This window comes from Saimiri boliviensis, chromosome 12, assembly GCF_048565385.1.
Source record: "Saimiri boliviensis isolate mSaiBol1 chromosome 12, mSaiBol1.pri, whole genome shotgun sequence".
Lineage (NCBI taxonomy): Eukaryota > Metazoa > Chordata > Mammalia > Primates > Cebidae > Saimiri > Saimiri boliviensis.
In genome coordinates this window covers 64796194-64823748 of record NC_133460.1, presented here as the reverse complement: position 1 = coordinate 64823748, position 27555 = coordinate 64796194, and the positions used below count along the sequence as shown (strand labels likewise).

The 27555-nt window shown below is 45.3% G+C and overlaps 2 protein-coding genes, 1 long non-coding RNA gene, 2 other non-coding genes and 1 pseudogene across 5 annotated transcripts in view; 3 read left to right on the top strand and 3 right to left on the bottom strand.

The window, feature by feature from the left end:
- The first annotated feature begins 306 nt into the window (after window positions 1-306).
- LOC141580612 (ribonucleoside-diphosphate reductase subunit M2 pseudogene) lies at window positions 307-1264 on the top strand (annotated as a pseudogene).
- Window positions 1265-10034: 8770 nt separating this feature from the next.
- On the bottom strand, window positions 10035-14762 carry LOC141580609 (uncharacterized). Its single transcript, XM_074382499.1, has 3 exons — window positions 14226-14762; window positions 13510-13560; window positions 10035-12973 (listed from the first exon to the last, which is right to left on the bottom strand). The coding sequence occupies exon 3, from the start codon at window positions 12386-12388 to the stop codon at window positions 10673-10675; it is 1716 nt and encodes a 571-aa protein (XP_074238600.1). The 5' UTR covers window positions 12389-12973; window positions 13510-13560; window positions 14226-14762; the 3' UTR covers window positions 10035-10672.
- An 861-nt stretch (window positions 14763-15623) lies between these two features.
- LOC141580747 (U4 spliceosomal RNA) lies at window positions 15624-15764 on the top strand. Its single transcript, XR_012513040.1, has one exon. It is a non-coding gene; the product is annotated as a U4 spliceosomal RNA (small nuclear RNA).
- Window positions 15765-19141: 3377 nt separating this feature from the next.
- LOC141580726 (uncharacterized) lies at window positions 19142-21701 on the bottom strand. The gene is made up of 3 exons (XR_012513016.1): window positions 21673-21701; window positions 20998-21221; window positions 19142-19201 (listed from the first exon to the last, which is right to left on the bottom strand). It is a non-coding gene; the product is annotated as an uncharacterized LOC141580726 (long non-coding RNA).
- Window positions 19631-19771, top strand: LOC141580746 (U4 spliceosomal RNA). The gene has a single exon (XR_012513039.1). It is a non-coding gene; the product is annotated as a U4 spliceosomal RNA (small nuclear RNA).
- A 1189-nt stretch (window positions 21702-22890) lies between the features above and the next one.
- The window catches only part of LOC141580608 (uncharacterized), a 29523-nt gene continuing 24858 nt past the window's right edge, over window positions 22891-27555 (bottom strand). Inside the window, exons 6-9 of the mRNA XM_074382498.1 lie at window positions 27415-27508; window positions 25179-25283; window positions 24410-24619; window positions 22891-23228 (exon numbers count right to left, since the gene is read on the bottom strand). Of these exons, the coding sequence (XP_074238599.1) occupies window positions 23065-23228; window positions 24410-24619; window positions 25179-25283; window positions 27415-27508 (573 nt within the window). The 3' untranslated portion in view covers window positions 22891-23064. The remainder of the gene's footprint in view (window positions 23229-24409; window positions 24620-25178; window positions 25284-27414; window positions 27509-27555) is intronic.

Here is a 27555-nt window from a genome sequence, read left to right as displayed (position 1 = left end):
TGCCGGCTCTTCTCCTTCCTCCGCCGCCACGTGCTCTCCGTCCGAGTCCCGCGCGCGCCCATCCCGGACCCGCGGCAGCTGCAGCTCTCGCCGCTGAAGGGGCTCAGCCTGGTCGGCGCGGAGAACACGCCCCCGGCCCCGCACGGGCCCCGCGTCCTGGCCCGCAGGACCGCGAGAAGGGGCTTCCAGGAGCCCGCGGGGCCGAAAACCAGAGCAGCCGCCCGCGGCGTGGAGGAGGAGCCGCTGCTGAGGGAGAACCCGCGCCGCCCTGTCCTGTTCCCCGTCGAGTACCAGGATACCTGGCAGATGGATGAGAAGGCGGAGGCCTCCCGGACCGCCGAGGAGATGGACCTGTCCCAGGACACTCGGCACTGGGAATCCCTGAAGCCCGAGGAGAGATACTTTATGTCCCACGTTCTGGCTTTCTTTGCAGCAAGTGATGGCATAGTAAATGAAAACCTGGTGGAGCGATTTAGCCAAGAAGGTCAGATGACAGACGCCGGCTGTTTCTATGGCTTCCAAATTGCCGTGGAAAACATACATTCTGAAATGTGTAGTCTCCTTATTGACATTTACATAAAAGATCCCAAAGGAATTTCTCTTCAATGCCATTGAAACGATGCTTGCGTCAAGAAGAAGGCAGATTGGGCCTTGCGCTGCACTGGGGACAAAGAGGCTACCTATGGTGAACGCATGTAGCCTTTGCTGCGGTGGAAGGCATCTCCTTTTCTGGTTCTTTTGCATCCATATTCTGGCTCAAGAAACGCGGACTGATGCCTGGCCTCACGTTTTCTAATGATCTTATTAGCAGAGATGAGGGTTTACACTGCGATTTTGCTTGTCTGATGTTCAAACACCTAGTACACAAACCATCAGAGGAGAGAGTAAGAGAAATAATTATCAATGCTGTTCGGATGGAACAAGAGTTCCTCACTGAGGCCTTGCCTGGGAAGCTCATTGGGATGAATTGCACTCTAATGAAGCAATACATTGAGTTTGTGGCAGACAGACTTATGCTGGCACTGGGTTTTAGCAAGGTTTTCAGAGTAGAGAATCCATTTGACTTTATGGAGAATATTTCACTGGAAGGAAAGACTAACTTCTTTGAGAAGAGAGTAGGCGAGTAGCAGACGACGGAAGTGATGTCAAGTCCAACAGATAATTCTTTTACCTTGGATGCTGACTTCTAAATGAACTGAAGATGTGCCTTTATTTTGCTGATTTTTTTGTCCATCTCATGAAAATGTCAGCTTAAGTGTTATCAACTAGCTACACCGTGCATTGTCCATAACACTCATTAACAGCATCTTTGAAAGTGTAGCTACCTCACAACCAGTCCTGTGCATTTATAATGCTGGTGCTATCACCTTTTGCTAGCAGGCTGGCTCGCTGTGATTTACCATAGCAGTGACAGTGGCAGTCTTCTTGGCTTTAAAGTGAGGGGTGACCTTCTAGTCAGCTTGACACAGCAGGATTAAACATTTCATTTAACCAGCAATGCCAGTTGAAAGATGCAGCCTCACTGCTTCAATGCAGATTTTAATGTTTACTTAAATAGAAAACCGGCACTTCACAAACGTTGTTTGTACTCCAAAGATGATAATAGCTTGATTGATTTGGTTTCTACACCAAATACAAAGCATTCTCCTGACCACTAACGGGAGCCAATTCACAATTCACTAAGGGGCTAAAGTCAGTTCAACTTGTATAGACTCAGCATGTAACTTCTACCTTTTAATTTCATGAATTAACATACTCATTAACCAACTTTAAAGTCAATACTGTATATAGCTAGATATTAGTCTGTTGATGCCAGATACAAGATGGGTTGTGTGTTTCTCCTATGGCTTGGATAGTGTTCTGGGATTCTCTGCCCCATCTGAGAGTGCTGTGGGATCAAAAAATCTCTCAGGGCAAGGAGCTTTTTAAGTTAAATCCCTAGAAATTTAGGCATGATCTGGGCCTTCGTATGGGTGAGAAGCCGTTTCATTTTATTTCTTGCTGTATTTTCCCCAACTTCTAGTTGATAAGATTCTTGAAGAGTTTTCATATGTGGGAGCTAAGGTAGTATTGTAAAATTTCAAGTCATCCTTAAACAAATGACCCACCTAAGATCTGGCTCCTGTTAAGCGGCAAAATAGTTGTTTATTCTAGTTTTGTTTGTATGTAAGTAGGCTGTGTGAGTTAATTCATTTATATTTACATATTTTTTTAAAATTAGAAATTTTTAAATTATGTACGTCTTTTAGATTTTGCCTGTCGTTCATACTTTGAAATAATTGCCAGTTTCTTATTCTAGCATTGTGTAAATCTGACCATCATCTAGGGGAATCTTAAATTTCAGTAGGAAACCATGAGTTATAAATATGGTTTCCATTCAAATATTCATTTCAGAAGGAAACAAATATTCTTAAATAGGGCTACTTTGAATTAATCTGCCTTTATGTTTGAGAGAAAAGAAAATCTGTCTTTATGTTTAGGAGAAGCCATGAGTTATTAATACAGTTTCCATTCAAATATTAATTTCAAAAGGAAACAAACAAATATTCTTAATAGGGCTACTTTGAATTAATCTGCCTTTAGGTTTGGGAGAAAAAAGCTGAGATATTGCTTGAAAGATGATGCCAGTTCAATGTTGACCTTTTGGCCCCATTTGTTAATCGTATTCACTATTTGAACATTGTTGTGTTCTGTTGTTAGTTTTCATCATTTATTGTATAGTCAATTTTTAAATCTCTGTATACCTTTTCGTGGCTTTTAAGTTATTGTTACCTAAAGTTAATGAATCCCGATTAAAATAAAATTCAAAAATTGAGAGATGTTCCCTTGGATTAAGTGGTAATAATAATAATATTAAAAAAGGGGTGTGAATTTCTATTGGTTTTTTATCCCTAGCCTGTATCACTGCTGGACCTTCATGTGTGTACTTGAAAACAAAACATGTACAAAGATCACACTGGTTTGAAGATTTTAGTGGTGACAGTGACCAAATCAGTTATTAGTACTGTATCCAGAAACCAATCTTGGAAATATGAAATTATGCTCTTTTCAAATAGCTTAAAAGAAGGCCCCATGTGGTGGCTGATGCCTGTAATCCCAGTATTTTGTGAGGCTACGGCGGGCAGATCACCTGAGGCCAGGAGTTTGATACCAGCCTGGCCAACACGGCCAAACCCTGTCTCTACTAAAAATACAAAAATTAGCTGGACGTATTAGCATGCCTGTAATCCCAGCTACTCAGGAGGCTGAGGCAGGAGAATCACTTGAACCTGGGAGGTGGGGGTAGAGGTTGCAGTGAGCTGAGATTCTGCCACTGCACTCCAACCTGGGCAACAGAGGGAGACGCTGTGTCAAAATGAAGAAATAAATAACATAGCTGAAAAAAACTACTGTGTGTTTATTCTCACCTTTCCTTATTTTCTTGGATGCTCTTTAAAGAAAAGAAAATTATCCTCATACTAAATTTCCAAAACGATTCTTTGCATTTATCATTTTGTTTAATGATGGAGAGAAAAGTTAATTGTCTTATTTGATAAGTTTGGCATAGGTCTTGCCACATTTTTGATGCTTTTGTTCACGGTTCTGTCATTAGAATGCTAGCAACTAGGTACGTGCAAGGAGTAACCTAACCACGTTCCTGCAATGGTGACCGCTTCCTGCCACCCAGGTTCCCACCGTGGCACCTTCCTGCAGGTGGTTTCCATCCCTTATTGACGGCCTGAGAACTTGGCTCTATGAAAGGCCCCACGCCATTTGTCTGGCATGAGTCATGGCAACGTTTCTTTTCATCATTTGGGGGATGGGACGGGGATACACAGGTTTGCAAGTGACTAGGACCCAAGTCAGGCCCCTGTGGAACCCCTCAGAGTTTAGTGACAAGTAGCCTCCTTCCCCGACTCCCCCTGCAGGACAGTTGTTTGCAAGACAAGGCCTGGAGAAGGCCAGGGTGCCCAAAGCCACAAAAATGTCCAGGGAGGAGTCCCGGCTGGAGATGCCTTGGCTCATCTGCCAGTGCCCTTCCAGGGCACACAGGGCAGGGACTCTGGGGATCTGGCCAAGAGACTGAGCAAGAGAACCAGGGAGGTTATGCAGCAGGCTTCTGCACAGCAAGCAGACAGTCCTCTTGGAGCCACAGCCCCAAGTCGGGTCCTCCACCTCCTCTTCCTGAGGACCCTTCACTGCAGCGATTCTTCTACTGGAACCACAAGGTGACAGCACATAGATGTCACTGTCCGCATCTGGCCAACCATGTGCAGCTGCCAGTGCCCAAGGCAGCCTCCCTCCCTACCGAGACCTGAACTCAGGACCTTACCTTAAGGAGAAGATGTCCTGTTCTTTCTTTCCCATCAGAACTGCCTAGCCCAGACCCTATCTCTGTCTGGTGACCAGGACAGTCCCATTCCCTGTCTCCCAGGTTGGGCAGTACAGATTCTCCTAAGCTCCCTGCCCCTGTGAGTCCCCAACAGTCTCATGTGGCTCCAGCTCACATAGGAATATCCGTGGCCCATATTTCCAGAAACTCTTTTCCTCCCATGCTGAGCCCATCCTCTGCTGCATGTTCCCCTCACAGGGCAGACACTGTTTTCGTCACATCCTCGGTTTGCCCGCCCACGCCCCAGACTGACCTTTCTTTTTCATAACTGCCTCTCCCTCTTTGGACAGTGTCTTTCCGGTACTGACCATGAAGACGACCCGCCCTCCCCTGCTCACGGAGTGTCTGACCTGAGCTGGGCTGTCATATCCAGTACTTACGTGGAATAGGAGAAGACAGGCAGGGGGGCCAAAGAGTACAGACACCTCTGAAGCTCATCCACTTGAGAGAGAGTCCCGGAAGATACTGGTCCTTCATTCCTGCTCTGTATATCCAATGTGACTGAACTCTGAATAAAATGTACAAGTTATAATAATGTAGTAATTGACTACATTACTTGGGGGTGGTGGCGATGAGCAAGTATGTGAAGGAGAGATGGGGCCTAAACTCAGAAAGCAAAGAGGAATAATAGCTACTTAGAGATAAGGCGCTAAATAATTCCTTATATATGATGAAACTCTGGGAGCACGCATGGGGACTGCTGTTTTACTAAACAAATTTTGAAGTATACATAACATTGATGAAGTATCCTAAATAAAAAAATTTTTTTGCCATATATTTTTGTGTATATATTTACATACACGTGTATTTCCTTTCATTGTATTTTGAATATAAATTTGTGTACAGTCATGTTAATCCCTCTTTTCATTTAAGGATTTGAGTTTGATGTCACGCATAAAATGTGTCCCCACTGTATGACTACAGAAATGTTGGCCAAAGGAGGTTCAGAGGAACTGGTGGGCAAGTACTACCGAGTTTGGGCCGGAAGATGGAGAAAAAGACTTCTGACTAAATATTAAAAATGACTTGTTCTATCGTCTTTCCACAGTAATTTGGGCAGAAATTAGCAAAATCGGAAATGTACAGATACCTTGATCTGGCAATTCCATTTCCAGGTGTCTGCGGAGAAGTAGACGGGGACGCACGACAGATCTATGTGTCGGTCTGATCCCTGCCGCTGTGTCTGTAATAATACACATTGGAGCACTTCCATGGCCATCAGGTAGAGAAGGTTTGAAGAATGATCCACTTGCATCAAGAAGGGTGTTTAAAAGATCAAAGCCTGATGGAAATGCTGGAGGCAACGGCGCTGATAGGGGCTCGTGTGTATTGAACAACGACTATGTGACAGGCATTGGGCTCGCGCTTTTCCTGCACAGCTCATTTAAACGTTGGGCAACCTGAGTATTCTGGTTTAGTGCATTTGACATATAGAAATGGAGGCACAGAAAATTAATGTGTTTCACTTCAAACCCTGGCAGATTAGGTTTCTCCCCCAGAGTCTGTGGCTTCACCAGAGGTGTGACTCGGGTTCCGTCATTCTCCATTTTAGGAATTTCCAGTGTTCCAAATATGAGCAGCTGAGAAAACAAACTGAAAACCCTAAACACCAGGATAAGTAAGGGAAGATGTTTGTTGTGGGGAGATTAAAAATGGACTTTTTTTGCCCCAAGCAACAAAGAGGCACATTGGAAAATAGACAAGAGACAAGAAGTTTTTGTTTGTTTGCTTGTTCATATAAGAAGGAGTTTCACCATAATGGCCAGGCTGGTCTTGAACTCCTGACCTCAGGTGATCCACCCACCTCAGCTTCCCAAAGTGCTAGGATTACAGGCGTGAGCCACTGCGCCTGGCCTGAAGAGAAGTTTTAAGATATATTTGGTCCAAGGAAGAGACTCTTCAGATGGAAGGTCATGTCAGCTAGAAACATTCATGTGACTGATGGGCTCGAACCACCGACGTTTCAGTCAACATCGGACAGCACTACCCTAGTGGTCCAGAGACACTGCTTGTGAAACAATGAAAGCTGCTTCTCAAGTGTGTCACTCATCATTGTCAGATATTGTCATTTAGTAGCACAGGGAAGTATTCTGTTGCCAGCCTCGAGTACCTGTAACTCTTCTGTTTTGTTGAAACTTCCTCCCCTCCCCACCACCAGCCTCTTTAGAAGACTGGGAGCTCTGCAAACATCCAGGCCAAGAGTCCTGTCCTTGTGCATGTTTGGACATTGATCCAGGCCTAATCTGTGGGAGACTCCTCCACGCACATTCCAGGTGCCCAGGTGACGGTGGCAGTCTCTAGGTCTGGGGTCATCCGCTTTCCCATTCCTAGCCCACCTCACCCACCATGAAGCCTGGTCAGGGTTGCCAGAGACTCCAGTGAGGAGGTTGCTGATATTTGTGTGTGTTTGCCAAAAACCAACAAGAAACCTGCTCTGTGCCCATCTGGCTGATCCCTCCCCCTTTCTAGCCAAGGGCTTCATGAGCCAGGGCTCTTGGGTTTGCTCACAAGGCAGCCCCTCACCTAGTAGACACTGGTTCATTATGTATATGTACATGTATATGTATATGTGTATGTATATGATCCTCAGGTTGTATTCCTTAAATATATATAAATATATAGAATTCCTTAAATATATTTTAATAAAAATTAGATAAAACAGTACTTTACCATAGCATTAGAAAATATAAACTATATAGCAAAGATGTGAAAGCCAGCCAGGCTCAGCTTCAAATCCCAGCAACTTGGAAGGCTGTGGCAGGAGGGTCACTTGAGCTCAGAAATTTAAAACTAGCCTGGGCAACATAGTGAGACTTCATCTCTACTGAAAACTATAAACCAGGCGTCCCCAAACTTTTTACACAGAGGGCCAGTTCACTGTCCCTCAGACCGTCGGAGGGCCACCACATACTGTGCTCCTCTCACTGACCACCAATGAAAGAGGTGTCCCTTCCTGAAGTGCAGCGGGGGACCAGATAAATGGCCTAGGGGGCTGCATGTGGCCTGCCGGCCGTGGTTTGGGGACACTTGCTATAAACATTATCCAGGTGTGGCAGTGTGGGCCTGCAGCCCCAGGTGCTCAGTGGATGAGGCCCTAGGATCTCATGGGCCTGAGAATTCCCTGCTGCAGTGAGCTGTGACTGTGCCCCTGTACTCCAGCCTGAGAGAGTGAGATTCTGTCTAAAATCGAATGGAAAAAAAAAAAAAAAGTGAAAGCCTGTATATGGAAGACTAGCAGGTATTGCTGAGAGCATTTAAAGATCTTTGGAATAAAGGATGTTCCTTCTTGCATTTCAAGATAGCTATTGTTCTGGGGGCACACTTGCTATTTCTTAGGAATATGAAGTTCTTCCAAACCATTCCTATAAAAAGGACCATTTTGAGAAAGTTGTATTGAATCTGTGGATTGCTTTGAGTTGTATTTTTCTTAACCATGTTACATCTTTTAACACATGGACACAAGATATCTTTCCACTTACTTAGGTCTTCTTTAATCTCCTTGAGCAATGTTCACAGAACTGGAAAAAAAACAACTTGAACTTCATATGGAACCAGAAAAGAGCATGTATAGCCATGACAATCCTAAGAAAAAAGAACAAAGCTGGAGGCATCACACTACCTGACTTCAAACTATACTACAGGGCTACAATAATCAAACAGCATGGTACTGGTACCAAAACAGAGATATAGACCAACAGAACCGAACAGAGGCCTCAGAAATAATGTCACACATCTACAACCATCTGATCTTTGACAAACCTGACAAAAACAAGCAATGGGGAAAGGATTCCCTGTTTCATAAATGGTGTTGGGGAAACTGGCTAGCCATGTGCAGAAAGCTGAAACTGGACTCCTTCCTTACACTTTAGACAAAAATTAAGTCCAGATAAATGAAAGATTTAAACGTAAGACCTAACACCATAAAAACCCATGAAGAAAACCTAGGAAATACCATGCAGGACATAGGCATAGGCAATGACTTCATGACTCAAACACCAAAAGCATTGGAAACAAAAGGCAAAATAGACAAAATAGATCTAATTAAACCTAAGAGCTTCTGCACAGCAAAAGAAACAATCATTAGAGTGAACCAGAACCCAACAAAATGCAAAAAACATTTTGCAAGTTACCCATCTCACAAAAAACTAATCATCAGAATCCATAAAGAACCAAAACAAATATACGAGAGAAAAAGCAACCCCATCAAAGAGTAGGCGAAGGCTATGAACAGACACTTTTCAAAAGATGACATTCAGGTGGACAAGAAACATAAGAAAAAATGCTCAGCATCACTGGTCATTAGAAAAATGCAAATCAAAATCACATTCAGATACCATCTCACGCCATTTAGAATGGTGATCATTAAAATATCAGGAGACAACAGATGCTGGAGAGGATGTGGAGAAATAGGAATTCTTTTACCCTGTTGATGGGAATATAAATTACTTCAATCATTGTGGAAGGCAGTGTGGCGATTCCTCAAGGATCTAGAAATGGAAATACCATTTGACCCAGCAATCCCATTACCGGGTATATACCCAAAGGATTATAAATGCTTCTATTATAAAGACACATGCACACGTATGATCATTGTGGCACTGTTTACAATAGCAAAGACTTACAACCAACCCAAATGCCCATCGATAACACAGTGGATAAAGAAAAAGTCGCACATATACACCAGGGAGTACTATGTAGCCATAAAAAAGGATGAGTTCATGTCCTTTGCAGGGACATGGATAAAGCTGGAAACCATCATTCTCAGCAAACTGAAACAAGAACAGAAAACCAAACACCACACGTTTTCACTCATAAGAGAATGTTGAACAATGAGAACACAAGGACACAGGAGGGGAACATCACGAACTGAGGTCTGTTGAGGGTTGGGGGCGAGGGAGGGATAGCAGGGCATGGGGAGATTGAGAAAAAATAGCATTAGGACAAATACCTAATGTAAGTGATGGAGGGATGGAGGCAGCCAACCACCATGGCGTGTGTAGACCTATGAAACAATCGTGCAAGATCTGCACGTGCACCCCAGGACTTAAAGTCAAATAAAGAAAAAATGAAAAGAAAAAGAAGATACACCCTGGGATGCGGTTTGTTCCCAGGAATTTGAAATATTTAAACAATGGTTCAACGATCACTTGACAGTTACACTATAAACAGGAATAAGATACACAGAGTTCAACATCATTACTTTGAGAAGATAAATTTTAATGTCATTTTCAATCTTTAAAATCTTTGGTTTTATTTTGAGAAAAAATCGTCAATCTTAAAAAGATCACTGCAAAAATAAAGGATTATAATCCATTTGCTTTTTCATATAAGAAACTTGGAAATATGCTCATATGAATGTCAACAGTCAACAGTCAATGTAGTGTGGCATATTAAGAACTGACGTTCATATAATAGGTAAGTTTAGAGAGATTACATTTCATGAGGAAATGTTTTATGAATTTTAATGGGGTATGTTTATTTAAATCTAATTTTTTATTCTGTTTTGGGAAATAGTCGTCTGTTTCTTTTAGTGTATTCTCCTTCCCATCCACATATGTGGAATCTACCTATATTCTGCTCTTTTGAAATAGTTTAAAAGACTCAAAGAGAATGGCCTGGGCTTTGCATATCCTTAGTCTGACAGACATTTCCCTGGCTGCTCATTTAAATAGATATTAGCAGCTAAATAAGTAAACTACGTATCTTGTCAGTCAGAAATTAACAAAGGCTTCAAAATCAGTGAATTCTCTGTTTTGCTATGGCCTTATGTGCTGACAGTCTTATCTTAAGAGAAAAACTTTTAATAGTATAGATTAACATTAACTTTGGCCAAAATGAAAATGCAGGCAGGGAATTTTTTTCCAACAACAGAAACTAGGAAAAGCAAAGATAGAGTAAAAATGGAAAATTTCCAGTATAGAGATATAAATATAGTAATTGACACCTCCAGGGATGATTAATGAATAAAATGGTTAGGGGATGATCATTTGAACACTGGATATTAATACTTTTAAAAATGATTTTTTCCAATTACTTCAGTATCAATAAGGTGTCTCTGAAAGGTACAGAACTGGTATCACAATCATGGTGATAGAAAAATGGTGGAACAGTCCTAGTACCACAATCATGGTGGTAGACAAATGGTGGAACAGTCCTGGTACCATGATCATGGTGGCAGACAAATGGTGGAACAGTCCTGGTACCACGATCATGGTGATAGACAAATGGTAGAACAGCCCTGGTATCACAATCATGGTGGTAGACAAATGGTGGAACAGTCCTGGTACCATGATCATGGTGCTAGACAAATGGTGGAACAGTCCTGGTACCATGATCATAGATAGACAAATGGTGGAACAGTCCTGGTATCACGATCATGGTGGTAGACAAATGGTGCAATAGGCCTGGTACCACGATCATGGTGATAGACAAATGGTGGAACAGTCCTGGTATCACAGTCATAGTGGCATACAAATGGTGGAACAGTCCTGGCATCACAGTAACGGTGACAGACAAATGGTGGAACAGTCCTGGTATCACGATAATGGTGATAGACAAATGGTGGAACAGTTCTGGTATCACAGTCATGGTGGTAGACAAATAGTGGAACAGTCCTGGTATCACAGTCATGGTGATAGACAAATGGTGGAACAGTCCTGGTATCACAGTCATGGTGATAGACAAATGGTGGAACAGTCCTGGTATCACAGTAATGGTGGTAGACAAATAGTGGAACAGTCCTGGTACCACAATCATGGTGATAGACAAATGGTGGAACAGTCCTGGCATCACGATCATTGTGGTAGACCGATGGTGGAAGAGTCCTGGTATCACGATCATGGTGATAGACAAATGGTGGAACAGTCCTCGTATAAAGATCATGCTGACAGACAAATGGTGGAACAGTACTGGTATCAGTATCATGGTGATAGACCAATAAAACAGTCCAGGTATCACGATCATGGTGATAGACAAATGGTAGAACAGTCCTGGTATCACAGTAATGGCAGTAGACAAATGGTGGAACAGTCCTGGTATCACAGTAATGGTGATAGACAAATGTTGGAACAGTCCTGGTGTCACGATCATGGTGATAGACAAATGGTGGAACAGTCCTGGTATCACGATCATGGTGATAGACAAATGGTGGAACAGTCCTGCTACCACGATCATGGTGGTAGACAAATGGTAAAACAGTCCTGGTACCATGATCATGGTGATAGACAAATGGTGAAAGAGTCCTGGTACCACGATCATGGTGATAGACAAATGGTGGAACAGTCCTGATATCACAATTATGGTGATAGACAAATGATGGAACAGTCCTGGTGTCACAGTAGTGGTGATAGACAAATGGTGAAAAGTCGTCGTATCACAGTCATGGTGGTAGACAAATGGTGGAACAGTCCTGGTACCACAATCATGGTGATAGACAAATGGTGGAACAGTCCTGGTACCATAATCATGGTGATAGACAAATGGTGGAACAGTCTTGGTATCACGATCATGGTGGTAGACAAATGGTGGAAGAGTTCTGGTATCACGATCATGGTGATAGGGATATGGTGGAACAGTCCTGGTACCATGATCATGGTGATAGACAAATGGTGGAACAGTCCTGGTCTCAGGATGATGGTGGTTTACAAATGGTGGAATAGTCCTGGAATCACAAGCATTGTGGTAGGCAAATGGTGGAACAGTCCTGGTATGACGATCATGGTGATAGACAAATGGTGGAACACTCCTGGTATCACAGTAATGGTGATAGACAAATGGTGGAACAGTCCTGGTATCACGATCATGGTGATAGACAAATGGTGGAACAATCCTGGTATCACGATCATGGTGATAGACAAATCGAACAGTCCAGGTATCACGATCATGGTGGGAGACACAAAGGACCTTCTCTGCCTGCAGATGGCTGAGGTAGCATTGACCCTGCAGTGTTCCCGCAAAAACACTTAGGCTGAAGTTAATCATGAGGACATTTTCAGACAACTTCAGAGTATAAACCATCGACGCAGACAGCTGACCTGTCTACAAACAAGCCCATGTCACCACCATCAATGACAACAACAAAAAGGTGAGGAGACACTTTGGGTTCAAAAGAACTAAAGAAATGGAGCTACATTATCTTTCGACTCTTTTTCAACCCCAAATGTCTCTTCTCTTTCAGTTGTGTGATCTGTGGTGACATGGGCTGTCTGAAGGAGACAGGTCAGTCGTGCTGCTCACTGGTCTACATTCTGAAGTTGTCTGGAGATTACTTCAGGCTATGAAACTCATGCTAAGTGTTTTCAGCAAGAACATGGCATTGTTCACAATCTGCACTGGCAGAGTCCCAGGTGACGTGTTGTCTTAGTGTGGGAATGTGACCCCTATCCGGGAGACCAGGTGGAGTCTTATCACCGTCATAGTAAGAAACCTACTGTCCATGTCCAAAGTCAAGCGAACATGCTCTTCTACAAATAAAAAAGAGCATATGTGTAAGCCTGGCAGGTGTAAAAAAACTCAGGATAGGCTGGATACATGGAATCCAATATATCCAGTGAGTACCGGAAGACTTCAGGCTCTTCTGCTTCCACCAGCTCCATGATGAGCCTAGAAAAGGGAAAAAACAAAACAAAACAAACAAACAAAGAATAAGTCAAGGAAAATAAGACACCACAGAGCCCCAACTAGATTTCATGGGGAGCACAAGAAAGTGGTTACTAAAAAAATAAAAATAGATCCCTTAATGACGTAACAAATTATTGCCCTATGTTGGGATGGGCAAGAGTAGGGTAAAAAAGAATGAAGAGAGAGAGAGAGAGAGAGAGAGAGAGAGAGAGAGAGAGAGAGAGAAAGCTCAGCTAACCGCCCAGGTGACACACTCATGAGGGAGGAAAAGGACACTCTGAGTGAGTACCCTCAGGACACACAGCGGACACTGACCATAAAAACAAGTATGGTCAAACTACGGCAGTTAGTACATGATAAGGGGAGGAAGAAATGGAAACCTGAATATCTACTGCAACGAAAACCAACAGCAATGTTAGTAGGAATAGTTCAGGCTTCGTTGAAACCATGGTATCGATATTGTCAGCCCACTCCCTTCTCCCTGGACCTGGCATCTCCAGGTGTCTGCTCAAAGTTACCTGGGGCATGGTGGGTCTTGGTCTTCTTCCTCTTCTTGCTTATTTTAATCTCTGCAATAAATTCAGACAGGGACAGACAAAATAAGCCAATTCCCCTACACCCATAACAGTCCACTGTCTAATCCCTACATACGGACCTCAGGCTCCTCAGCATGAGAACAGGATAATGTGAGAGACAGACTTCAGGAGGTCCCAAGGCCAATCATGATAGAGATTCCTTGGTTTGTGTCTCAGAACCAATGGTGAAGTGTCCCTATTCTGGTAGACCATTAACCTTTGATCCCAAGTGTGTACAAACAGTTACACCAAGTTTGTACAAACAGGGAAGAACCTCCCAGACATGCTTGGGGAACAAAACTCATGAGGAACTTGGTAGCTGGAAAGACACATTGAATTCAGATTGACAGACAACTTGTGGGCATGCACTGCATAGCTTGGTGTGAGTGTGCAAAACCTGCCTTGCGTTTCAATGTCCTGACAGTCGGTCCAGGGTGCGACGGGCATGGCCTGAGACTAGAGAGAGAGCAAAGCTCACTGACCCACCCCATGTACGTGCCTCAGACTGAATCCAGAGTGACTGAAATCTACACTGATGTACAGGGTCAGCCCACAGAGATGACAACTCTCAGCCCGGACAGGGGAGCAAAGCCCAAAGACTATGGGGTCTATCTGGGACACAAAATGGAGCTTTACCGCCTTCACAATGGAGTACTCACTGTCTATGTCACAAGCCAAGTCGACTTGCTGCTCCTCTAATGAGTGCAAGTTGCTCCTGTAAGGCTCATTGAAGGCAGATGTGCCAAGAGGAACTGAGAGAGTCGAATAACCTTCATCCCAGGACTCCTGGGGGGCTTCTTCCTCCACAGACTCCTGCAGATTCCTCATGAGCCAGGCAGGACAGGGTGACAGAAGATTAAACCAACAGAGATTAGACAACAGAGTCTCCCAGCTGATCTGATGGAAGTCAGAATGAAGTGGTCCCAGAAAGCAAAGGAATTTTTCCTTCAAGAGAAAAAAAAAAAACAACTATCCTTCTAAATGCAGGGCGGAGGGTGACTACCCTGGGGACAGATCACAAATGAGCAGCAGGTGCTCAGTGCATTTGCCACAGATGAGCCACTGCAGGACACCCAGACTAATAAGGGGCTTCAACTACCTCGCATCAGTTGTGTTCAATTTTACATGTGGCATTCAAGTGAACAGAGCTCTTGAGGCATTTCAGACACCCAGATTTTGGGTACTAAGGACCTCCATTTTCCACTACGTTGATATCACATGTATATTTCTTGAATTTCTTCTATTCACAAATCCTAGCAAACATGCCAAAAGAAATACACAGAGAGCATACATGTGTCTCTCAATGGATTCAAACACATGGGAGAGAACAGGTGTAACCAACAAATCCCTGTGGGCTGACGTCACCTGGCTCACGGATTGTAGACTCCTATCTTCGGAGGACAAAGAAATTAAAACTTATAAAAGTGCCAAAATTCACGCACAACATTGTCAATAAGGACAATTTGTAGCTGGGTGAACGGAAAAAAGACTTCCAGTCATCACTTCCTCGGTTTCCCTAAATCTGCAGTCTCCAGGTGTCACTACTGAACACACAGCTCAAAACCCCACAGCATTACCTGTGGTGTACGGGCCATTTTTCTTCCTCTTCCTCATCATCACTTTGACTTTCTGTAAACAAATTCAGAAAAGCAGGTCACGTGAAGAACATCACACTTCACGTGTGACCAAATCAGTGTTAAGTCACAGCACAAGCACAGAATTGTTCCCAGGGCAAGAATACAAATTCTGACAGGAAGATTCTAAGGTGGTCTAGATGAAGCCTGGTGAGTAGATGAGCCTGCTTTCCAGATGCCCGGGCTAAAATCTCCCTGTACAGGTACACCATAATGCCGTATTCTCTCTGCGAGTCTATGCAAAGTTAAACCAAATTTTTCCCAGAAAGTCTCCAAAAATTAGTCAAACTATTTTCGGGGAGTGTTGCTACAACACTGACGTATCTCACCAGGTAGCAAGGTCACTGAATGGTCACAGGCATCTAGACATGAAACCGGACAATATGTAAACTCTAACAACACCTGCTCGAAAAAGAATCTGCGAGCTTTGCGCAGTGGCAGTATCCTAGCCAATGAGTTTTATCTGAGATGAGATTATTGCTCATTGAAAACTTTCCCTGATACCCCGCCGTGAAGACAGGCAATAGAGTCGGCATTGACCCTTTCTGACAGACTCTAGGGAGAAGGAATAAAAAAAAGACAAAACAAAAACAAACAAAAAAGAATCTGCGGGCCGGGCACGGTGGCTCACGCCTGGAATCCCAGCACTCTGAAAGGCCGAGGTGAGCACTTCACGAGGTCAGGAGATCGGGACCATCCCGGCTGACACGGTGAAAGCCCGTCTCTACTAAAAATACAAAGAAATTAGCTGGGCACGGTGGCACGCGCCTACAGTCTCAGCAACTCGGGAGGCTGAGGCAGAACAATCGTCTGAACCCGGGAGGCAGAGGTTGCAATCACCTGAGATCGAGCAACTGAACTCCAGCCTGAATGACAGCGGGAAACTCCATCTCAAAAAAAAAAAAAAAAATCCTAGATTTGAAAGGACAAGGTGGGTCAAAAATTGGAGGTCTGGAGTTCAAAACCAGCCTGGCCAATATGGTGAAACCTCGTCTCCACTAAAAATACAAAAATTAGCCAGGTGTGGTGGTGGGCACCTGTGGTCCCAGCTACTCAGGAGGCAGAGGCAGGAGAATCACTGGAGTCCGTGAAGCCGAGATTGCAGTAAGCCAAGAGGGTGCCACTGCACTCCAGCCTGGGTGACAAAAAAAGACTCCAACTCAACAACAGCAAACAACACGTGATGCTACCAAGAAAAATCGCACCGGCCATTGCACTGATGGGGCGGACAGCCGGGGTGAGCCTTGCTTTACGGAAACATACCAGCAAGGTAAAGGGCAAATGTTTTCATCCTGGTTTCCAGGTGACTGTGCAGCTAAGCAAGCTGACTTAAAAGAGATCAAGACTGAAGCGCGGAGCAGTGAAACCTGGGGAACGATATCCCCCAATAAACAGGCAAGGCTCCCAGTTTCCTTAAAAAGAAATGGAAACTCCATGAACATCATTCAGGGACAGATGACATCATTACAGGTGATGAGAGATACCGACTCAAAGCTAGGACACCTGACAGACACCTACTGGACACCTCCTGCACTCAGGTGACCATGACTTTGTCACACTGGCCTGGGGTCTGGTAACTTGATACTTGGGCCTGGGAGACAAACGCACGGCACGAGCTGAGGAAGAGATAAAAATTCCCTGATCATCTGTGTTTACTATCCCATCACACATTTTTATTCAAACCCATCCGTGTGTATAGAGCCCGTCTTCCGATGTGATCTTCCCCAGCCTAGACAGAGGTACCAAAAACAAGGAATGTAGAGGTCACCTGAAAGAATGATCAGAGCATCCTCCACTCCATCATGACATGACGGACTCCCTGCCACCAGTGCAGAGTCCACGTTGTCTTCCTCAAACGTGATTTCATCGGTGTCTCCGTGAGGCTGGCTGGCGTCAGTCGGGCCGTAGCTACTTGAAAGAGTGATGGCACATTCCTCCAGTGAGTCTTCAGGGACTCTCTGGACATCAACCTTTGGCACCTCCCCGATGAGCCTGACGGTGTAGAGGTGACAAAACGTTAAACAAAGGGGGATTGGACCCCACGAAGTCCTGGCTGGTTTTCACAGGAGGAATAAGACGGGGGTCTCAGAAGGCAAATGGGAGGTTCCCTTTGAGAGGAAACAGGCAATCCTCCTCTCTGCCACCGAGCATGGCTGCCATGGGAACCGGAGAGAAAGGGAGCAGCTGGTATTCATCATACGCGGCAGAAAGGAGCTGAGGAGAACAGAGACTCAGTTATCCCTGCGGAATTCAGACACGGCACTCGGCACATACAAAGAACCACAACAGCTGCCACGCCCTGTGTCTCAGTTGGGTTCAACTGAACGTATTGTGGCCAAGGGAGCGGAGGCTTTCTGCCCACGGTAGACACCAGAGAGGGTGAGATTCTAGAACTTTCCCATACTTTACCACCCACTACTTGCCCCTGATTATTCAGCATTACCTGGGGGCACGTGACTCCTGTAGTATCTCAGCCTCTGCGACATCAACATCTTCATCCTCATCTGCGTCATTTTCTGCAAGTACAGATGTGTTCGTTCAGATTTTTCCCACTTCACACTCTGCAAGCACAGTCAGCCCAATGTGCACAGGGACAAGAACGTCCGTGTGTGGGTCCCTGATCTACTGAAAGCTCTCATGATTTCTCTTTCACAAGAGAACCCTGGCACGGTTTCCTGATCCACCGGGCAATGCATTTCTGATCCGGAGGCTCACCGTCAAGAGGAGGCCAAATGTTGAAAAGACCTTCTGCTCCCACATCACTGGAGGCTCGTGGGGCCTCTCTTTGGACTTTGGCAGCTGTCTCCCCCATCCTGACACAGATCTGATGCCCAGGGACACGCTCGCCTTCCTGTCACAGTTCACATTTACAACCCGTTTCTTTCCCTTAGGAGAGGACAAACAAACTTGTCCCACAATTCTCTGCACATCAGGTGACTTCACGGGCCCTCCCAGTGGCTTCTGCTATGTTATTCTGGGACGTTCTCTCCACAGGGAGTGCTCCGGTCTGAACCGCTTCCTAACACCCAATGCCCGCACATCAAGCGCTGTCTCCAACACCACACAGTGAGGGGCTTCATCTCATCTGGATAAGCGGTCCTAAGTGATCGCACATTTGAATGCTTCAGACGCTGCAAGGCATCTGCCTTTGCAGATGGAGAGAGAGAAATTTGCCTGACTTTGCAGATGAAGAGACAGAAAGTCAGGAAGGAGAAATCAATTGCTCACCGACAGTTACTAAAGACACTGCTGAAGATACAGCCTGGGAACCTTCATTCTTAATCCAGACCTCTTTCCACTCCAACAACCGCCCTCCTGTCGCAGTTTCCTTTCTGTCCTCTGCAACTGGACAGATACCGCCTCTTGTTCCAAAGACCACCTCCCATCACATTATGGACGGAGCAGAGTCCTCTTTAAGCTCCCACGGCGGCTACCGTGTACTATCACCGGAGTTCCCCCAGGCCCCCAGAACAGAGCCTTCCCTGCTGGACCTCAGCGGAAACGTCAACTGAATGGCAGTTCACGAGCCTCAGCCATTTAGACCCACAGCCTAGATGCTACGTGTCTGCAGGATCTTCTGTGCTACAGAGAGGATTCCTGTCAACATGATTTAGCCTCTTGCTGAGAAAAACAGGTGGTTCTGCGCCTGTGCCGGGAATCCATAGCTGAGATTTTACCCTGAGTCCCACACCCGCCATACTGCAGACGTGGAAAGGTGGCTACATACTCTGGCCTCTCTCTCATCCATTTTTAACAAAATGTTAAAATACAAAGTTATATTTGCCTAGAGGTATGGGGAAAATGAAATACATTCTCATGAAGAGAGCGTTCCGTTTCTCAGACAAAACACAGAACACTCTTCAGTACACTCGTGATGGTCAACCTATAGAACTTACCTTCCGTCTTTAGCCGGCAGCCCAGGTCGCAGGCCGCCTGGCTAATAAGAAGTTTATTTTGCTTGTCTTCGTATTTCTGGTCCTCCTCATGATCTTTTCCATCTTCTGTAAACAAATTCAGAGAAGCAGGTCACGTGAAGAACATCACACTTCACATGTGACCGAATCAGTGTTAAGTCACAGCACAAGCACAGAATTGTTCCCAGGGCAAGAATACAAATTCTGACAGGAAGATTCCAGGGTGCCCTAGATGAAGCCTGGTGAGTAGATGAGCCTGCTTTCCAGATGCCCGGGCTAAAATCTCCCTGTACAGGTACACCATAATGCCGTATTCTCTCTGCGAGTCTATGCAAAGTTAAACCAATTTTTTTCCCAGAAAGTCTCCAAAAATTAGTCAAACTATTTTCGGGGAGTGTTGCTACAACACTGACGTATCTCACCAGGTAGCAAGGTCACTGAATGGTCACAGGCATCTAGACATGAAACCGGACAATATGTAAACTCTAACAACACCTGCTCGAAAAAGAATCTGCGAGCTTTGCGCAGTGGCAGTATCCTAGCCAATGAGTTTTATCTGAGATGAGATTATTGCTCATTGAAAACTTTCCCTGATACCCCGCCGTGAAGACAGGCAATAGAGTCGGCATTGACCCTTTCTGACAGTCTCTAGGGAGAAGGAATAAAAAAAAGACAAAACAAAAACAAACAAAAAAGAATCTGCGGGCCGGGTACGGTGGCTCACGCCTGGAATCCCAGCACTCTGAAAGGCCGAGCTGAGCACTTCACGAGGTCAGGAGATCGGGACCATCCCGGCTGACACGGTGAAAGCCTGTCTCTACTAAAAATACAAAGAAATTAGCTGGGCACGGTGGTACGCGCCTACAGTCTCAGCAACTCGGGAGGCTGAGGCAGAACAATCGTCTGAACCCGGGAGGCAGAGGTTGCAGTCACCTGAGATCGTGCAACTGAACTCCAGCCTGAATGACAGCGGGAAACTCCATCTCAAAAAAAAAAAAAAAAAAAAAAAAAAAAAAAAAAAAAAATCCTTGATTTGAAAGGACAAGGTGGGTCAAAAACTGGAGGTCTGGAGTTCAAAACCAGCCTGGCCAATATGGTGAAACCTCGTCTCCACTAAAAATACAAAAATTAGCCAGGTGTGGTGGTGGGCACCTGTGGTCCTAGCTACTCAGGAGGCAGAGGCAGGAGAATCACTGGAGTCCGTGAAGCCGAGATTGCAGTAAGCCAAGAGGGTGCCACTGCACTCCAGCCTGGGTGACAAAAAAAGACTCCAACTCAACAACAGCAAACAACACGTGATGCTACCAAGAAAAATCGCACCGGCCATTGCACTGATGGGGCGGACAGCCGGGGTGAGCCTTGCTTTACGGAAACATACCAGCAAGGTAAAGGGCAAATGTTTTCATCCTGGTTTCCAGGTGACTGTGCAGCTAAGCAAGCTGACTTAAAAGAGATCAAGACTGAAGCGCGGAGCAGTGAAACCTGGGGAACGATATCCCCCAATAAACAGGCAAGGCTCCCAGTTTCCTTAAAAAGAAATGGAAACTCCATGAACATCGTTCAGGGACAGATGACATCATTACAGGTGATGAGAGATACCGACTCAAAGCTAGGACACCTGACAGACACCTACTGGACACCTCCTGCACTCAGGTGACCATGACTTTGTCACACTGGCCTGGGGTCTGGTAACTTGATACTTGGGCCTGGGAGACAAACGCACGGCACGAGCTGAGGAAGAGATAAAAATTCCCTGATCATCTGTGTTTACTATCCCATCACACATTTTTATTCAAACCCATCCGTGTGTATAGAGCCCGTCTTCCGAGGTGATCTTCCCCAGCCTAGACAGAGGTACCAAAAACAAGGAATGTAGAGGTCACCTGAAAGAATGATCAGAGCATCCTCCACTCCATCATGACATGACGGACTCCCTGCCACCAGTGCAGAGTCCACGTTGTCTTCCTCAAACGTGATTTCATCGGTGTCTCCGTGAGGCTGGCTGGAGTCAGTCGGGCCGTAGCTACTTGAAAGAGTGATGGCACATTCCTCCAGTGAGTCTTCAGGGACTCTCTGGACATCAACCTTTGGCACCTCCCCGATGAGCCTGACGGTGTAGAGGTGACAAAACGTTAAACAAAGGGGGATTGGACCCCACGAAGTCCTGGCTGGTTTTCACAGGAGGAATAAGACGGGGGTCTCAGAAGGCAAATGGGAGGTTCCCTTTGAGAGGAAACAGGCAATCCTCCTCTCTGCCACCGAGCATGGCTGCCATGGGAACCGGAGAGAAAGGGAGCAGCTGGTATTCATCATACGCGGCAGAAAGGAGCTGAGGAGAACAGAGACTCAGTTATCCCTGCAGAATTCAGACACGGCACTCGGCACATACAAAGAACCACAACAGCTGCCACGCCCTGTGTCTCAGTTGGGTTCAACTGAACGTATTGTGGCCAAGGGAGCGGAGGCTTTCTGCCCACGGTAGACACCAGAGAGGGTGAGATTCTAGAACTTTCCCATACTTTACCACCCACTACTTGCCCCTGATTATTCAGCATTACCTGGGGGCACGTGACTCCTGTAGTATCTCAGCCTCTGCGACATCAACATCTTCATCCTCATCTGCGTCATTTTCTGCAAGTACAGATGTGTTCGTTCAGATTTTTCCCACTTCACACTCTGCAAGCACAGTCAGCCCAATGTGCACAGGGACAAGAACGTCCGTGTGTGGGTCCCTGATCTACTGAAAGCTCTCATGATTTCTCTTTCACAAGAGAACCCTGGCACGGTTTCCTGATCCACCGGGCAATGCATTTCTGATCCGGAGGCTCACCGTCAAGAGGAGGCCAAATGTTGAAAAGACCTTCTGCTCCCACATCACTGGAGGCTCGTGGGGCCTCTCTTTGGACTTTGGCAGCTGTCTCCCCCATCCTGACACAGATCTGATGCCCAGGGACACGCTCGCCTTCCTGTCACAGTTCACATTTACAACCCTTTTCTTTCCCTTAGGAGAGGACAAACAAACTTGTCCCACAATTCTCTGCACATCAGGTGACTTCACGGGCCCTCCCAGTGGCTTCTGCTATGTTATTCTGGGACGTTCTCTCCACAGGGAGTGCTCCGGTCTGAACCGCTTCCTAACACCCAATGCCCGCACATCAAGCGCTGTCTCCAACACCACACAGCGAGGGGCTTCATCTCATCTGGATAAGCGGTCCTAAGTGATCGCACATTTGAATGCTTCAGACGCTGCAAGGCATCTGCTTTTGCAGATAGAGAGAGAGAAATTTGCCTGACTTTGCAGATGAAGAGACAGAAAGTCAGGAAGGAGAAATCAATTGCTCACCGACAGTTACTAAAGACACTGCTGAAGATACAGCCTGGGAACCCTCATTCTTAATCCAGACCTCTTTCCACTCCAACAACCGCCCTCCTGTCGCAGCTTCCTTTCTGTCCTCTGCAACTGGACAGATGCCGCCTCTTGTTCCAAAGACCACCTCCCATCACATTATGGACGGAGCAGAGTCCTCTTTAAGCTCCCACGGCGGCTACCGTGTACTATCACCGGAGTTCGCCCAGGCCCCCAGAACAGAGCCTTCCCTGCTGGACCTCAGCGGAAACGTCAACTGAATGGCAGTTCACGAGCCTCAGCCATTTAGACCCACAGCCTAGATGCTACGTGTCTGCAGGATCTTCTGTGCTACAGAGAGGATTCCTGTCAACATGATTTAGCCTCTTGCTGAGAAAAACAGGTGGTTCTGCGCCTGTGCCGGGAATCCATAGCTGAGATTTTACCCTGAGTCCCACACCCGCCATACTGCAGACGTGGAAAGGTGGCTACATACTCTGGCCTCTCTCTCATCCATTTTTAACAAAATGTTAAAATACAAAGTTATATTTGCCTAGAGGTATGGGGAAAATGAAATACATTGATGAAGAGAGCGTTCCGTTTCTCAGACAAAACACAGAACACTCTTCAGCACTTCCGTGATGGTCAACCTATAGAACCTACCTTCCGTCTTCAGCCGGCAGCCCAGGTCAGAGGCCACCTGGCTCATAAGAAGTTTATTTTGCTTGTCTTTATATTTCTGGTCCTCCTCATGATCTTTTTGATCTTCTGTAAACAAATTCAGAATAGCAGGTCTCGTTGAGCAAATCTCACTTAACGCAAGACCAAATCAATGTCTGGTCATAGCACAAGGGCGTAGAATATTCTCAGTGGAAGAGTGTGATATTATCATGACCATGTTGTAACGGTCCCTAGACTATGTCGCCCTAGAAGTAGATGAGTCTGCTTCTCAGATCCATGGGACAAACTCTCCTTCATCTTGTAGTTCTTAATCACCTATCCCCGACCTTAGTCAGTGCAAACAATTATAACATTTCCCCAAATTGTTCACGACTTGCCGTAACTACTTTCCAGAAGCTTTGCTGCAATACTGATCTACCTCATCATATATCAAGGTCAATCAGTGTTTAGAGAAATTTATATAGGAGACTGGACCAATGGATGAATTCTAACAACATTTACTAAAAAAGAATCTGTGGAGCCAGCACGGTGGTTGATACCTTGAATCCAAGCAACTTACGACGCCCAAGCTGGCAGACCACTTGACTTCAGGAGGTCAAGACCAGCCTGGCCAATGTGGTGAAACCTTGCCTCTACATAAAATACAAAAATCAGCCAGGCATGGTGGTGCCCACCGCTGATCCCAGCTAATTGGGAGGCTGAAGTACCAGGGTACATCAGTACCAGGGTACTCCCTGCTCTTGATCATGCCACATACACATACCACAGCTTCTATTAGGAGCAGGGTTCCCTTCAAGCTCCTCACAGGAGGCACTGTGTGCTATCATCATGTTTCCCCCAGTGTCTCTAGAGCACAGCTTTGCGTACTGGGCCTCAGCAGAAACCAAAACTGAATGGAAGTTCAGTAGCCTCAGACATTTAGACCAACAGACTAGATGGTTCTTGTCTGTAGGATCTTCTATGGTACTGAGAAGATTCCTGTAAACATGGATTTAGCCTCTTGATAAAAAAATCAGGTGGTTCTGTGTCAGAAATCAATAGCTGGGATTGTATCCCCAGTCCCACAACCCACCTTACTGCAGGTATGAAAAAGTTGCTAAACACTCTGGCCTCTGTCTTCCATCTTTACCAAAATGTTAAAATACCCATTTCTATTTTCTGCAAGTATGGGCAGAAAAAATTCATTTTGATGAAGAGAATGGTTAGTGATTCAAGACAACACAGGACATCATTGATCACTTTCGTGGTGGTCAGCCTATAGAACTCACCGTGTATCTTCAGCCGGTCGTTCAGGAAGTCCGCCACCTGGCTCCTAAGAAGTGTCTTTTTGTTGCCTCCGGCATTCAGTCGGTTTTCTTCCTGTTGGCAGCAGGATTTCTCATTGCCTTCTGGAATGTTCACCTCTGTGTTTTTTCTGGAAGGAGACTTGCCAGATGCCACCATGTTGACATTTGGGGCAGAACACAGAAAGCCAGTGACTGGGGAGAAAAAACCCAAACACATGATAGGTTACAAACTGGTGATGTCAAATTGGTTTAATCGGGACTGAGGGATGTCACTGACAGCCTTGCCTATTGATTTGAAGATGTCGTTTCCCTGCTTTTCCTCTTCTCATCTCCACTCCCAACCTCCTTAAAGCAACTTGGCTTAACTACTCAGTCACCCTGAAACCTGGAAATGAACACTTCTGCCTTTTGCTTGCTTATAAGTTCTGCAGGATCTTATATGGTAGACAGGATTCTTGTCAACATGATTTATCCTCTTGCTGAGAAAAACAGGTGGTTCTGCTCCTGTGTCAGGAATCAATAGTTGGGATATTAACACTAGTCCCACACCCGCCTACTGCAGACGTGGAAACGTTGCTAAATACTTTGGCCTCTGTCTTCCGTCTTTAACAAAATGTTAAAATACCCATTGCTACTTTCCTAGAAGTATGGGAAGGATTAAATTAACTTTGAAGAAGAGAGTGTATCATTTCTCTGAGACAAGACAGGACATTGTTCAGCACTTTCGTGATGGTGAACCTATAGAATTTACCTTTCGTCTTCAGCCGGCAGCTCAGATAGTTGGCCACTTGACTCATAAGAAGTTTATTTTTGCTGTATCTGTATTTCCGTTCTTCATCGTGATCTTTTCGATCTTCTGTCAACAAATCAGAAGAGCAGGTCACATTAAGCAAATCGCACTTCACACAAGACCAAATCAGTGTTCGGTCATAGCGCAAGGATGAAAAATATTCTCAGCGTAAGAATGTGATATTCTGACAGGAATATTCTAACGAGCCCTAGACTAAGTCGCCCTAGAAGTAAATGAGCCTGCTTTTCAGATCCATGGGACAAAATCTCCCTCATCCGGTAGATCTTGATCGCATATCCTGTGACCTAAGTCAGTGCAAATAATTAAAACTTTTTCCCAATTTTTGCAGTCTACCCATCTGACAAGGGGCTGATACCCAGAATTTACAAAGAACTAAAGCAGATCTACAAGAAAAAAACAAACAAGCCCTTTCAAAAATAGGCGAAGGATATGAACAGATACTTTACAAAAGAAGACATACAGGAGGCCAACAAACATAGGAAAAAATGCTCATCATCACTGGTCATCAGAGAAATGCAAATCAAAACCACATTGAGATACCATCTCACACCAGTTAGAATGGCGATCATTAAAAAATCTGGAAACAACAGATGCTGGAGAGGATGTGGAGAAATAGGAACACTTTTACACTGTTGGTGGGAATGTAAATTAATTCAACCATTGTGGAAGACAGTGTGGCGATTCCTCAAGGACCTAAAAATAGAAATCCCATTTGACCCACAAATCCCATTACTGGGTATATATCCAAAGGATTATAAATCATTCTACTACAAGGACACGTGCACACGAATGTTCATTGCAGCACTGTTTACAATAGCAAAGACCTGGAACCAACCCAAATGCCCAACGATGATAGACTGGATAGGGAAAATGTGGTACATATACACCGTGGAATATTACGCAGCCATCAAAAACCATGAGTTCACGTCCTTTGTAGGGACATGGATGAACCTGGAAACCATCATTCTCAGCAAACTGACACAAGAGCAGAAAATCAAACACCGTATATTCTCACTCATAGGCGGGTGTTGAACAATGAGAACACATGGACACGGGGAGGGGAGCACTGCACACTGGGGTCCGTTTGGGGGAAATGGGGGAGGGGCGGGGGGTGGGGAGGTGGGAAGAGATAGAATGGGGAGAAATGACAGATACAGGTGAGGGGACGGAAGGCAGCAAACCACACTGCCATGTGTGTACCCATGCAACAATCTTGCATGTTCTTCACATGTACGCCAAAACCTAAAATGCAATTAAAAAAAAAAAAACTTTTTCCCACAAATCTTGATAAATTGCCCTAAATGCTTTCCAGAAGCTTTGCTGCAATACTGATTTATCTCATCATATGTCATTGTCAATGAATGGTTAGAGAAATTTATACAGGAGACTAGACCGAGGGATGAATTCTAACAACTTTTACTGAAAAAAGAATCTGTGGAGCAGGCGAAGCGGCTCATGCCTGGAATTCCGGCACTTTAGGAGGCCCAAGCAGGCAGATCACTTGACCTCGGGGTTCAAGACCAGCCTGGCCAACATGGTGGAACTCCACCTCTACTAAATATACAAAAATTAGCCATTTGCAGTGGTGCTCCCCAGGGATCACAGCTAATCGGGAAGCTGAGGCACCGGTACCAGGCTACTCCCTGCTCTTGATGGCGCCACATACACATACCATAGCTTCTATTAGGAGCAGGGTCCCCTTCGAGCACTCACAGCGGGTACTGTGTGATATCACTGTGTTTCCCCCGTGTCCCCAGAACACAGCTTTGCCTACTGGACCTCAGCAGAAACCAGAACCTAATGGAAGTTCAGTAGCCTCAGACATTTAGACCAACAGACTGGATGCTACTTGACTGCAGGATCTTATACGGTACAGAGAGGATTCCTGGAAACATGGATTTAGCCTCTTGATGAGAAAAACAGGTGGTTGTGTGCCTGTGTCAGAAATCAATAGGCGGGATTGTAACCCCAGTCCCACCCCCACCTTACTGCAGACATGGAACAGTTGCTAAATACTTCGTCCTCTGTCTTCCATCTTTAACGTTAAAGTACCCATTTCTATTTTCTACAAGTATGGGAAGGATAAAATTAATTTTGATGTACAGAGTTGTTAGTTTCTCGAGACAAGACAGGACATCATTCATCAGTTTCATGGTGGTGAACCTGTAGAACTTACTGGATGTCTGCAGCTGATAGTTCTGGAAGTAGGCCACCTGGCTCAGAAGAAGTCTATTTTTGCTGGCTCCGAAATTCAGTTTGGTCTCTTCCTGCTGGGAGTAGGAATTCTCTATGGTATCTGGAAAGTTCACCTCTGTGG